At 36.3% G+C, this 15,382-nt stretch overlaps 1 protein-coding gene across 3 annotated transcripts in view; it reads left to right on the forward strand.

The window, feature by feature from the left end:
* The first annotated feature begins 4,695 nt into the window (after positions 1-4,695).
* The window catches only part of mRF1 (mitochondrial translation release factor 1), a 159,453-nt gene continuing 148,766 nt past the window's right edge, over positions 4,696-15,382 (forward strand). The window contains exon 1 of one of the 3 annotated variants that reach the window (XM_090416175.1): positions 4,696-5,244. In XM_090416175.1, the coding sequence (XP_090272301.1) occupies positions 4,797-5,244 (448 nt within the window). In that variant the 5' untranslated portion in view covers positions 4,696-4,796. Of the gene's footprint in view, positions 5,549-15,382 lie in introns of all 3 variants that reach the window. The other 2 variants (XM_090416176.1, XM_090416177.1) reach the window with 2 other exon arrangements.

Here is a 15,382-nt window from a genome sequence, read left to right on the forward strand (position 1 = left end):
GGGAACCAGGGTGACAGCGAAAAGTCAGCTCCTGGAACAAATCCTAGAACACACCACAACTCAACATTCCCAGAGTTAAAGATCAGTACTCAACATAAGAAGCCTGAATGGCAAAGAAATGGAGCTAGCTGAAGAATTAGATAAGTACCAGATTGACATAATGGGGGCGACCGAAACAAAAAAGACAAAAACTTGTAATATCTTTCTGAGCAATAAATACAAAATGTTATATTCAGGCAATGACAATCAAGAAAAAGAAGGAGTAGCCATAGTATTCAACACAAAATAAGAGGCTAATTTTCTTGAATAGCAGGCAGTCTCAAGTAGAGTGATGTGGGCAAATATCAGAATGGGGAATTGGACAATGATACTTATTTTTGCCTATGATCCCACAGAAAGTTATACTAAGGTAGAAATGGAGGAATTTTTTTATGCTTTACAAACAGCAACTGACACAATGAAAGAGGAAAATTTGGTCATTGTTGGGGATGTAAATAGCAGAGTAGGAAATGATTGTCAGACATACAGAAATATTTTGGGAAAATTTGGAGAAAAGAACAAAGCTAATCTTCTTCTTATTGTGCTATCTTCTATCGAAGGTCAGCGACCATCTTGGCGAACAAATTGCGGTCTTGTGCTGATCTGAGCAGTTGTGCACTGCTCTTTCCTGTCCACGTCTTGATGTTGTCAAAAAATGATATTCTTTTTCTTCCTCGAGTTCCTTTGCCATCAATTATTCCTACCAAAATAGTTTGTAGAAGTTGGTATTTGCTGTTTCTCATGATGTGGCCAAGATATGATGTTTTTCGTTTCTTGATTATTTGTACAAGATGTTTAGCTTTGCCAATGGATTTTAAGACCTCTTCATTGGTAATTTTTTCTGTCCATGATATCTTTAGCATTCTTCTGTATAGCCACATCTCAAAGGCTTCGATTTTCTTGATGGTTGTCGCCTTCAATGTCCATGTTTCAACTCCATAGAGCAGAATAGACAACACGTAACATTTCAGCATTCGGCAAAGCTAATAATAATGGCAAATATCTGTTGATTTCTGCTCAGAACAAGAACTGGTTATTACTAACACCATGTTCCAACATAAAAATGTGCACAAATTCACATGGAGAGAAGAGGCAAGGAATAAGAAAAGTCTCATTGACTATGTTATTGTTGATAATGATGTTTTCTCCTTAGTACAGGACTAAGGAGTGTACAGAGGATTTGAAATTGGAAGTGATCACTATTTAGTCTTGAGCAGGATAAAATTGAATTTCGTATTGAAAAGAATAACATGTAAGAAAGTTTTATAGAGAATAAAAGTTGAGTAGCTCTCAGATGTGAACTGTAGACCAAAATACACAAAGATTACTGAAGAAAAAATGAGAGTTTGAGAACAGGAACCAAATCTTGGAGATTCAGTGGCAAGCCTTGAAGAAAACACTGATTGATTCAGCCAGAGAGGCATGTGGTGAGGTTGTCTACAAGGATAGAAAAATCAGAACTCAATGGTGGACACAGGAAGTTAAAGAGACAATGAAGGAAAAGAAGAAAGCATATCAAAAGTTCCTGGCAAATAAGTCATCTTGTGCTCTTAGAGAATACAGAGACAAATGTAAGAAAGCTAAACACTGTGTAAAACTAGCTAAACAAAAGTCATGGGAGGAATTTGGCAAGAACATAAAAAATAAATATCAAGAAGTGGTAAGATATTCTGGAAGTTGTTGAAGAGGCTTAGAAATGGAGGAAAGAGTGCGGTAAAAGGAGTTAGAGATAATAAAGGTGACATGAAAACAGGAGAAAAAGATATCCTTGAAGTATGAGTAATTACTTTGAAAAATTGCTAAATGAAACAAGCAATGATAGCACAGTGGTAAAGATCACTCAACAGGCATACAATCAGGAATACATATCCATACTTAAAGTAGAAAAAGCCATCAAAGGCTTGAAATGTGGAAAGGCAGCAGGAGTAGATGATATTCAACCAGAAATGCTGAGGTATAGTGGTAAAAAGTCTTACAGTGGCTGCACTGCATAGTTCAGAAAGCCCGGACAGAGGGACGAATTCGCGATGATTGGAGTAGAGCTCTAATAGTACCCATATTTAAAAAGGGAAATAAAACTGAATGTGAGAATTATAGAGGTATTTCCCTAATTAGTGTTCCTGGTAAGATGTAAGCAATTATAGTAGAGAAATGGTTGAGAAAAATTGTGGAAGAAAAGTTTGGTGAAGAACAACCTGGATTCAGGCCAAATAGAGGTTGTCAAGTTCAGATCTTCACTTTACGACAAATAGTTGAGAAAGCATGGGAATATAACAAAGTTCTGTATTGAAGTTTTGTCAATCTGGAATAGCTTCTCTCTTGACAAGGTGTCAAGACAGAACCTATTCAATACGCCTCAGTTATATGGTGTCAATGGGGCATTACATCAAGCAATATTAAGTCTTTATTTGAGTTGTAAGTTAGCAGTTAGAATTGAAGGAAGTACAGGAAGATAATTTAATGTTAAATCTGGTGTGAGACAAGGATGTACATTATCCCCTCTGTTATTCATTATTTATATGTATCACATTATCAAGGAAAGTGGTATTAAACATAATATCAGAATTGGAGATGTTAATGTCAGCTCTTTGCTTTATGCGGACGATGTTATACTTCTAAACAAATCCGCTACAAGTTTGCATGATCACCTGAGTAAATTGAACAACTGTTTAAATAAACATGGCATGAAGATCAGCAATAAAAAGACATAGACAATGAAAATAGGTAGAATTGTTAAAAATGTCAACTGTGTTGTGAACGGGAAAACTGTGGAACAAGTAAAACATCTCGGCTACTTAGGCACGATTTTTCTGAAGATGGTAAATTAAATTTGGAAATAGACAACAGAATCAACAAAGCTAATATGCTAGGCAATCAAGACAATGTTCATACCAGTTTTAAATAATGGATCTGAGTGCTGGGTCAGAAGTAAAACACTTGATCAAAGACTAGAGACGCATATATGAGAGTCCTGAGAATGATTAGAGGCTTGAACAGTTGGCATCAATGGCAATATCATATTAAAAATGAGGATATTAGGAAAGAACTTGACATTGTCAGCATCCAGGAATGCATGAGCAGAGCTGATATCAGGTGGTAAGGTCACCTAAATAGAATGGGTGAGGAAAGATTAGCAAAACAATTGTTCTCTGCCAGGTTGGCAGGAAAACTACCCAGAGGAAGATCAAGATATAGCTGGATTGATACGGTTCAACGTGTCTTAGACGATAGAAATATAAGATCTGATAATGTTGGAGTCTTGACAAGTAACAGACTGATTTGGAGAAAATTGTAGTTAGGAAGTTAATAATGATGTAAATTTTTCATGTAGTACTATCATATCCTGTACATCCCTTGAGGTACATATCAGGAATTTGATGATGATGATGAGCTGATTTTTTTTTTTTATTTATATATCCGTGAGAGAAGCAGAAGACACCTACGCCCCCATTACTATAGGAGAATGCGAGAGAACAATAAAGCATATCTCACCACGAAAATCTCCTTTGCGGATTGTCTAATCAGTGAATTTTAACGATGGTGTTGTCAAAAGTTTGAAATCTTGTTAATGAGGATGTTAATGTGTTAGATACAGAGAGAAAAAACAGAAAATTACATCACTGGATGTATCACCTTAATGCTACTTCCATTAAGCTACACATGCGCTTGATTCTTACATAAGATACTTTATATGACATGATATACATACTGGTTACTTGATTAGAAACCTTTATGCAGATGTACATAAATTGCACTTACATAACTTATTTGCAGAATATTTTTACAAGTTCGCCACCACGTGTTCTAGACAATTATTTAAGAATGCTACTAGTTAGTAATTGTCAATGGTGTTGATCATAAGGAGTAAAATAAAGGATCTCGCGGCGTTTGTTAAAGGGCATTTTGTGATACGCTTCTTGCTTGAGCATTTTGAAAATAGCAGATCTTAATGGCTTTCAAATGGTGAGATATCGCCTTTGTTTATTCGGTGTAAAAATAACTCGCATTGCTTGTCGACGAGGCGTGCCTGTGGTTCTAAAACAGTCTCTCAGGATCGAGATCTCCATCGTCTGAGAAGGCTTGTTCGGACAAACAAATTTTTAATGGAAGTATTTCATGAAGACTGGTCTCGAACGATATTTCTCCCTATGCGCAAGTAATTGAAGAGGATCGGTATTGGCAATAGCATGTAGTGGTTGCTAGCTTAGTTATCCAACTGCCGGGCACATGCCTCCCCAAACCTCTCCTACTCTGTCTTATCCAGGCACACTCTTGTACATGTGCCGTTTTTCGATACCATCTCTTCCTCTGTCTTCCAGATTTTCTGACTCCTCTTGGCAGTCACACTGTTACTTTTATTTACCATATATCATCTTGATATTTTGTCAAATCGCTTACCCAATCCCATTTTGATTTCTTAGCTGACCAAGTGACGTATTTTATTTTTGTTAGGTCTCTTAAGTTAAGTTTAAGAGACCTAACATTGGCAGCAGTATGACTATACGTAAACCTTGCTTGTTTGACAAGCAACTGAATGGGGCGAGATTTGGGCGTCAGCCTTTGGAAAATTGTCCGATTTATACTATTTACATATGAGGGGAACCAATTTAGTAAACTCTGTGTTTCCAGCTTGTTTGCTTTAAGATGTACGTTGATTTTGTGCAGAGTATTGTTTTTATTTGAATCACGATGATTATGTGTTTGTTAATGATTTTGAAGAGATTTTTCTGGTTCACCACTCTTTATTAAACCTAAACATGCTCATTTTGTATTTGAGAATTGGTAAAAGAATGTCTTTACTTCCTTTCTTGAAGAAGTATATATTTTTCCAGTTAAAAAGCGAGAATTATTGTTCTCGATATAATTATGGTAAACGTTATCATACCTTGAATAATGCGTGGCCACCAAATAATCCGAAACTATTTTGTGATTTCCAGTTCTGTATATCTTTTCAGCATTTCATACATGTGAAAAGTTCGTTATGTGAAAAAATATCTGTTAACGATGAAAAAGTTCAAAAATACTTGCAAGCCCTCGTTAAACAGTACAACGATGCCAGTAAAAAAATTAATGAGAACTGTGAGGCAGAGAGACTGAAGACATTTTCTGAGTTAATGCTGAAATTAGAGCCCGTTGTCATTCTTATAAAGAAAATTAGCAGTGTAAAAGCAGAACTGATGGAGTTAGAAGAGCTCAAAGGTAAAGGTAACATCCTCATCCATATATAATGGAATACTACCATTCACCTGCTGACAAAATTTGGAATTGCATTCTTGTTGATATCGTGGGCAGCAATGCTGGTGATGCTGAATTACTATTATATGACACCTCGAAGGATCTGCTATCGAGTAACAATAAATTGAGTTGACTGGTATCGATCTAGTTTTTCCCCAACTAGAGACTGATATTCAACCTGTTCTTGGCAAAAAAAAAAAAAAAAAACAGTAAACACCAGCACTCAAGACAGCTCTCTTTGTTACTGGTAGTGTCCACGAATGAGGTTATATGAGTAAGCGTTTGTATATCGTAAAACCAGTTAGCGATGTTACATATAACAGATATATGTATTTCTATCAAAAAATAAGAACAAATATGGTATAGTTAATACAGGAAAGGATTTTTTTTTTAAATTAAACTTATTCCATCTGATTTTTTTACATTTAGGAAGTACTGGCAATCAAGCTTTGTTTTAAAAAAAATCTTTTGCTCAAAATAATAGCTTTTAATTAAATTGTAGGACTTATAGGTGGGATAGCTAGCTAGCTTGACATCAAGTATTTATATTCATTCATCATTCAGACAGTTAATGGAATAATCAGACTTTATTCAGGCAGTTAACATAGCAGCATTTTCATTACTATTATTGCTGGAAGGCCATCTTCACACAACTTATCATCAGGTGACACATCTCAGGAAGTCATGTCACATACAGTTCACCATATTGCACTTTAAATGCATTTGCCATTTCTACACCTGCTACTCTCTCAGAGTGTACATTTCAATCACCCATCCCTCTCCGTGCAAAAAAAACCTATCTTCTAGAAATTGCTCTTCCCTCCCTCCTTTTATCCACTAGACTTGGAAAATTGCATTCCATCAACCTTTTTTTTTTTCATACTCAGCATTCCTGAGACCAGCAACAACCTTAGTCAGTCACCTCTAGATCTTTCCAGTGTCTTGTTATCCTTTTGAAAATTACATGGCCAAATTTGTGTCTATGTGCCATGATCAAAGCATTATATAATGGAACCATAACATCTTTATTTCTATGTGTCAGTGTCCTTTCTATCATTAGCATAATCCACTGTGCTGTCCTTGCAACTTTAGCAATTGCAAAATCTAAATATTCCACTGTGTATGCATCTCCCTTGTCCAATGCATTTATCACTGTGTTATAATAACTGAGTAGATTGCCTTACATGATCTTTCTGTAGCATACTCATGCTGTTCATCAAAGAGAATGTCGTGTTGTCAACTTAATTTTTAATCTCATCTTTCCCAACTTCTCCAGCACTTTAACTAAAACTCTAGACATACCAGTTTGGTTATAATTCAAAATTTTAGTCTTATTACCTCATTTATAAAGTAGAATAGTTTTGTCTTCTTTCCACTCCTTTTGAATTTGGGCCAGTGAAAAATCATGTTAAACAAATGCATTGAAGCTTTTGTTAACTTACTGGAACATTCTCTTAAAACACATGGTGATATAACATCAAGCTATGCAGCCTTATTAACATAATGTTTACTCTATACCCCATATATCTACACTTCATTCACCACCTTTCCCACTACACTCAAACTCTGCATGAAATCACATTCACAAAGGTGGAGTACTTTCATAAATTGCTCATTTAATATAAGTACTATATCCTCTGTACTGGTTATGATTATACCATTTTCACATTTTTAACAGCCAATATCACCCTTCTGTAATCATTCTTTCTTTTACTAGCCATGTGGTGAAAGAACTACTTCATTTTTTTTTAACTTCTAATATTACATGTTTTTTCCTCTTCACCCACCAGTCACTGATTATTACTCTTTATGCATCTGATTATTACTAGTCATCTTATGTTTTTTTTTTTTTCTTCAGATGGGCATGCCTAAACCTTCACATTCTTCCATTTCATAACTACCTTATTTATCTTTCTGAACCTTGGAACATTCTGACATTGCCAGATAGCCCTTGAGTAGGCTAAAAAGAAATCACTGATCTTCTTTCTATCTATTTCCTCATTCCAAGATATAGCAGCAAGCACTATCCTGAGCTTTGTAAAGCAGTAGCCTTATAGTTCCACATACATCCCTTTATAGTAGCAACCAACCATATATTTTTCTTATTGGCCTTGATTATTCAACAGTTAAAATTCTTTGAATGATTTGTGTTTGTATATTTTTAAGATATACAATAAGGCCTCTGGATGGCCAGCCACACAAGGACTTCTCCCATTACTTCATGGTTACCAGCTAGAGGAAGATATGACACCCCATTTATGATAGCAGCCTCTGAACCATGCTGCAACTAAAAGAAAATAAGCTGACCACTGTTGTTAATTTCTCTGTATCTCGTGTGTTGTTTTCAGAATCAACTATGGATAATTTGTGGACTTATGCTCTGTCATGTGTTTTTATTTTGTGGAAATAATGCTAAGATGACTTGTGCTAGTTTATCATTATTCATGCCAGTATTTATGCCTTCAATACTGGCATGAATTAACTTTGAAAAAGTACTCTTCTTGGTTTCTATAGCTGGAAAATTACAATTTGTAACCTTAGTTCACTGATAGTACATGAGCTTATGACTTATTACAAGGCTTAGGGGCAGTGGTGAGCTATGGAAATTTTAACAAATGGCTCGCATTGTCAAGCAAAAAAAAAGGAAAAAAAAAGCCATATTTCACACAAAAACTTTTATTAATACAGCTTGTGTACAAATTCCAATCAAAAAGTATGAGAGGACAATCATCCTCTAAAGGCTATAATTTTTAAGCAAATATTTCATGATCTAAACATGAAATATTTGCACATAATCAACTGTGTTAATTTATCTTACTTAAGAAAAACATTTTTTAACTATCAAAATAAAATAAGAATTAAATTTTTTATAATATTTTATAAAACATTTGATTGGCTACTGGTTTTACCATACATTTGATTGGCTACTGGCCACCAGAAAGAAGAAGGGTAAAAATAGCGTATGTGCTTATTTTATTTTCAAACTTGGACGCATTCGTTATAGAGGAGTTGAAACAAATAATCTATACACTGCCGAATAGACTAATTTTTGTTAGGTTACCGTATGGTATGAGTTTGTCACTTAATATGTTTCAAAAAAAAATTTTTTTTTTAAAAAAAAAAAAAGCAAACAAGAAGAACAAGCAAATTTGAGAAAAATTTAACAAAAGGCTTGTGCAAGCCCCTTATAGCTCGCCACTGCTTAGGGGTGAGTTTCACTTTAAAAAATGTAAAAAATAGCAGTATGTAAAATCGCATTTTTCAGAACACCTTCAAGTGGCATCCAAGTATTGTGCAACAGTTGTTTTTTGTTTTGTAGTTTATTAAAGCATCATGGTTGTGATGGTCTTAAAAACACTATACCAACACAAAAGTCATTCAGAAAATTTTAATTGTTGCATGATCAAGCCAATGACAAAAATATATGGTTGGTTGCTGCTATAGGCCAGGTGGTTCTAGGAATGATCTGGAAGATCATCAGCAAATAGTACAATGAGTGCAGGTTGATAAATTATTATGGGGACTTCAGCTATTGATATTGATTTGGAGGAAGAAAGATCACATGGCAGGAAGGAAATGGAATTTATTCACCTACTACACATACACATACTCCACATGCTGCCTGAATTAATTATCAAGAAATAATTACTTGAGGCATCACATAATGGAGGGGACTTAGGTTGCAAGAGCATTGATCTGATCATAGGATCAGAAGTTATCCACATTGCCTTGAATTGGGAAGAGTGACTATGTGGTTTTGACTTGGGAGAGTGTAAAACGAGGAATATTCTGTCAAGAAGGGGGTATATGTGGGACTACAAGGCAAGTGATTAGAACAGGTTTAGGAGAAAGCATGAAGCCTTGCGATGATATAAAAATCTGAAAGGGAAGAATGTAAGTAGTGCATGGAAGATAGTTAAGAAACCCAAGGTCAGGAGAGTTAATCAGGTAGGAATTAGATGGATGAGTGGTATCATTAAGCATGAGCTGCAAAAAAAAAAAATGTTGTGGAGAGTATATACAGAGAAAAGTAATCAGCAAGTTCATGGAAAGTACAATGGTCAGGCAAGAAAGGTGACCAGCATAGCAAGGAAGAGAAAGAATGACTACAGTGTGGAAGGATAACCTTTAATAGTGGTGATGAGGTGATTGATAGATTCAGATATAATAATTGATTTACTCAGTGATCCTTTACATGAGAGGTTCCAAGACTGCAGTGGCAAATTACACACCAATCAACATTTCAGGAGTAGTTGTAAAAGCACTAGAAAAATTGGTAAAAAAAGATTTCAAGAATGGGTGGATAATAATATGATATTCTATTAAAGACATTATGGCTTGCGAAGGGGTCAGTCATGCCATAGTAATTTACGAACTTTTTGTAACAGAGTGACAGATGAGTTTGATAAAAGAAATGGCTACATGATGATTCTACTGAATTTTGCTAAGCATTTTGCAGAATACCACATGGAACTCTCTTATGCATATGAGAACAGATGGGGATGAATATGATGCCGGTTATGTGGATGCGAAGGCTGCTGATATGGACAGATACCAAAAATTAGTATATGGAGGAGCAGAATCTTGGAGAAAGCAGGTGACTGCATGGTTTTGTGCTGAGACCACTGCTGTTTAATATGTACATAAATGATATAGGAAATAATCTGAAAAGAAATATTCACTTCAGTGGTGCACTCAGCATTTTATCTTGGGGGGACCGAGTTGAGTAGACGATTTACGAATACACACTATGCATGCTATTGAAGAATATACTAACAAATTAAGACAAGGAAGTTGACCACATCTGGGATTACTGAGGATGAGGAATGTGGAGAGGATTCAGAGGTGAGTGACTAAGATGGATTGGTCTGTGGAATGCTCCCTGTGAAGATAGAGTGAGGGTTTGCAGAAGTTGGTTGATACATGAAAATGGGAGGAGGATATGGTGAAATATTTACTTTGCTTAAAGAGTTTATGGGATTGATGCAGGGGAAATGTTTCAGCACTTAGGTAGAGGGGTAAGAACAAGAGGTCATTCCTGGAAGTTGAATAAAGGTTGGTTAGTAGGGATGTGAGGACTAAATTTTTTGCTCAGAGAGTTATGAATGGAATGGATTGCCAGAGTCGCTTGTGAGCAATTTGTCTGTTAATGGGTTCAAGGAGAGGTATGGTAGATATTATGTTGGATAGTTTGGGTCTCCCATGATAGGCTTCCATGCAGGAGGAGAATTTTAGGTCCCGGGTCAAGCCCTCTTCCTCTACTGATCAGAGCAACAAAAGAACAGCTACTACACGCCTCATCAATGATGGTCGGGAAAAACGTGTTTTTGCTATAGATGTAGTGTAGTATCTGTTCATCAATGAATGGCTTCTAGAAGCCAGCCTTCTAATAAGAAATGCTTCTATTGCACCACCACCACCTCTACAGATCAATGAAAGAAGCCGCAGGCTTCCATGCGGGTGGAGCTTTAGGACCCGGGTCGAGCCCGCTTCCATTACTGATCAGAGCAATGAAAGAACCGTCATCTGGAGGTGAGGCCTAGTCGTTGCAATAGTAATCCTCAGTACCAGAGGAACCGCAGGTTCAGACACTTGGTACATGTGCTTGGTCGAGTGACCAGTGGTGCAAAGCTACCATCCACGGGATTATGACTGAATGCCTCTAAGTCAGAATCCTGTGTAGCCACTGCAACGATACCATTCATGCCTTGTGCATTAAAAGGCAGCGCTAGCCAGAGTTGCTTTCGTACCATCACGGTGCGATCGCTCTGGCGATGAGGCCACTAGAATGGAAGCATCAAGGCAGCTGTTGAGACTATGCGGCAGCTACTTCCTACGCCGCACCAGTCAGGTGTGACGTGCAGGCACCAAATCGTCTGCAGACGACCTAGGTATTGGTCTGGGTGTCATGCTTAGAAGAGCAGCCACCATACTGCGATCTATTGAGACTCATCCCTTACAACAATAATAATAATAATATCTTTGCCAAGTTTCAAATACAGCCACATGGGGGAAAAGAAAAAGGAGGCATTTGTTTTTATTGTCAAAATATTATTTGTTTCAGTTTATAAACATGTAGTGAAACAAAAATAGTAAATGGAGAATGTTGTTATTGAATGAAAGTTTTTAGTAATCACTGATGATCATGTGTATGATCATCAATGATTTATGTATGTTGTATTGTATACCTTTGCCATTCTGAGGTTAAATAGATTTTCACCAAATTTATTACCGAATTACCAAGAACTCGTATTATTTTAATATGAGCTAATATGAGATAGTAAGTTTTTTAAATGAATGTAGAATGAATGAAAACAATTTCACTTTCATACTGTTTTCATTCGTTCTACATTCATTTAAAAAACTTACTATCTTCCTGAGTATTTAGTCAGAACAGTTATGCCACTTAACTTGCTCCATCTATGTATAAGGAATTTTTAAATGAACATGCAGTACTGTTATATCCAAAATTGAAAGTTGAAGATCACCGAAGTAAAGCATATCCCTCCACAAAACATTATAATCAGAGCAAAACATAAAAAAAAATTAATTAATCCTCCTTCATGCTTGTTGCAGGCATAAACTTGTTTGATATGGTACCTAGTATAATCAGATATAGGTTTAGCCAAGGAGAGAAAGCTACACAAAATAAAGAGACTATTAATTTGGAAGAAAGATAATTGTAGAAAACTAGCACATGAAACACGGTGTTGAATGAATCTAAGCAACTTAGCTGCCAACTGCGAAACCCAGGCTAGAAGGAAATTATTATTATTGTATGAGCACCTCCATGGAGTCTGTAGACTCATTGTGGGAGACCCAAACTATCTGCACAATGTATCATACCTTTTCTTGAAACCAGTAACAGACAAAACACTTGCAACTGACTCTGGCAACCCATTTACTTATTCACAACTCTCCAAGCAAAAAATCTAGTCCTCACACCTCTATTAACCACATCATTATTCAACTTCCTGGGATGACCTCTTGTCCTGGCCCATCTAGCTAAGTGTTGAAATATTTCCCTTGCATCATACCCATAAAATTCTTTAAACAAATTAAATGTTTCTATTTAAGTTGCTTAAAGGCAGAGGCATTGACAGTTTCCTTGCATGTTCTTTCAAAAACCCAAGCTGATAACCCATCTAATCCAACAGCTGTATTTACATTGAGATTCTGCAACATCCTAAGAACCTCCATCTTCCTCTGTTACCCACATCAATCTTATATATGTTACAGCAGTAACCTCACTTGGATGATATACCTTTCAAAGTGGTCACTCAGTAACTCAAATATTTTATCTGCTTCTGTCACCTCGTCTACATCAGCACATTGAGGTTAATCTTCCATAGTCATTTTTCCTCTTACATGGCACATAACGAAAGAAGTCTTCTCCTTTGGCTTGCTCAACTAAATTCTCATAATTGATTTTGTCTTCCTTACCATGCTGGTCACCTTTCTCTTTATATATCCTCCATAGCATTTTCTTCTTTTGCAGTTCATGCTTAATGATATTACCTGATTAACCCTCCTTACCTTAGGCATACAAGTTAATATTGTGTCTGCTAGATGATCGTTAACTATCTCCCATGCACTTCTAACATCCTTGCAGTGTTTTATGTCATGGCACAGATTTAAGCTTGTCATAATCACCTGCATTGTAATTCCACATATACCCCTTCTTGACAGAATATTCTTCATTTTACCATCTCCCAAGTCAAGACCACATTGTCACTTTCTCCTACTGGAAGCAGTGTGGCCACCTTGGTTATGAATAGTTCTTCTGATTCTGTGAACAGGTCAAACATTCTCACACCCCTAGTACCCTTCATTACATACTTCCTGAAGTAATTGTCCCTCAGTAGGTGTATAAATTCTAGTTCCTTCCCATGTGATATTTTTTCTTTCCAATCTGTAGCTTCATGGTTGAAGTCCCCCATAATAATCACTCGACCTGCATCATTGTACTAATTTGTTCATACATGTCTTTGAGATGATCCATGGAACCCTTTTGCCTAATAGCAATAAACAACTCTGTATTTTGACTTACTGGCCTTGATCTCATATCAGACCACTTCAAATGAACAGCCGCCTTCCTGTCTATCTTCTATCCTTTTTGACTGCAGTTCATCTGCTATTATTAGCAGTATCCCCCCCCCCCCTCTCCACACACACATCCTGTCTTCCCTGAAAATACTAAACCCTTTGCATACTGTCCGTGTAACTATATCATCTACTGTACTCACTAAGTCTCACTAATGCATATAACTTTTGGTAAGGTTGCATTAACCAGCCAAAAACTCATCCCTCTTGTTCCTGATACTTCTGGCATTAGTATATAGAAACTGCAGCATCCCTTTAGGCCTCCAGTTACTCTTACTTCCTGAATTGACTACCTTATTCAATATTTTTGCTTCAGAGAATAAATTCTGTACTTGGTCATTCTCATATTCACTTATCTCTTGGGTACTTTCACACAAACTCATGATATATTAAGCATCTTAGCCACTTATTCCTTATAGGAGAAAGCTTTAAAATGGAGTGGGAATTATGGAAAGGGAGTTATTTTGTGAATGGATGAAGGTGCTGTGAATTCACAAACAAACTCAACTCATTAAAAAAAAAAAAAAAAAAAAAAAAAAAAAAAAAAAAAAACCACTGTACAAAGACATCCTTCCGATGATAACACTATCCTTAGCTAACTGCAATGAGTGAGTACAATTCGCATAACAGCCCACCAGTAAAACAAGTTTGCAAAGTATAATACAGGAGTTTTTAGATACTTCACCTGCAGCATTTACACTTCCCTTCATTTTAAAATGTGGTAGATAAAATATTGGGGAGTGCATGTTTGCTTGAATACATAGTGGAAGGAGTTGGATGATCTCGATAGAAGTATCTCAAATATATCTGGTTTCACTGCTGGTGATGGTGGTAAGGAAACATGTTTGCCAGGAGAGTATTAAGAGCAGTGTGATTGTGGATGGGAGAAGGGCAAGTGTCAGATGGATTTGATATTAGGTAGTGTAACTAGAGAAGATTTTAAGGATGGTTCTGACTGTGTCATTGAATCTCAAATGAAGGTAGGAAGCTTTGAAAGAGCTAGAGATATTGAGAGAGAAAGTGGACAGTATGAAAAATGAGTTAACTCATGTGAAGGGAGAGATTCGAAGACTTGAAAGGTTGATTGACTGATGTGAGACAAACAGGAAGTGTGAGAGAATGGGTGAACCAGGAAATGATAGTAAGTTGAAAGTACAGGAGCATAGGAAAATGAGATGAGAAGAAGGTAGATGATAAGTGGGAAAGCAAGGAGGGAGAATGTTGGAGCAAGGAATAAATGGATCTATAAGAGGAGTGATTTATGGGGATTCAGTGATTCGTGGTGTGCATAATATAATGTTAGAGGAGTGCTTGCCTGAAAGAAAAATAGTGTCTATGGTAATAAAGTCAGGTGAGGTGAGAAAGTAGATGATATGATAGTGATGGTTGGTACAAATGTAATCTGAGAGGTAGTGTGAATTGGGTGGCAAGAGGTTTGAGGTTATTGTCAGGAACTGTGTAGCAGAAAAGTGTGAGAGGGAAGATAGAGTTTTATCCAGACATGATATTGAAGTATTTTATGGATGACATGATGGTGAGGATGTGTTGAAAGAGAGGTCTGGAATATGTGTATACTTGGAGTGCATTTCAAGACAGAAGAGAGCTGTATGCAAGAGATTGACCATTTGAGCATCAAAGGGCATAGGCATCTGGATAGATTAAATCACACTTGCCAAGAAATTATATTCCTGTTTAATCCTTTATTCAAGTGTAATCAAACAAAGTTTGCATGTAAAGTAACTTCATAACTAGGCAGTATGTATATAGAGGTGAAGTAATTAGCTTCTTAACACACTGGACAAAAAAAAAATGGAATACTGATTGAAACATGTACATAATTTTGAAGTTGATGAACGTAAAGAGTCATATATATATATATATATATATATATAGGTAGAGTAAAACTGCTGAAATATGATTGTGGATGTCTGAGGTATGTGTTTAATGCATCTGTAGCATTCTTTATTCTCTTTTACAAGTACAACCATGGATTGTAAAGGTGATG

Source organism: Typopeltis vanoorti, chromosome 3, assembly GCF_054136105.1.
Source record: "Typopeltis vanoorti isolate ZY-2024b chromosome 3, IOZ_Tvanoo_1.0, whole genome shotgun sequence".
Classification (NCBI taxonomy): domain Eukaryota; kingdom Metazoa; phylum Arthropoda; class Arachnida; order Uropygi; family Thelyphonidae; genus Typopeltis; species Typopeltis vanoorti.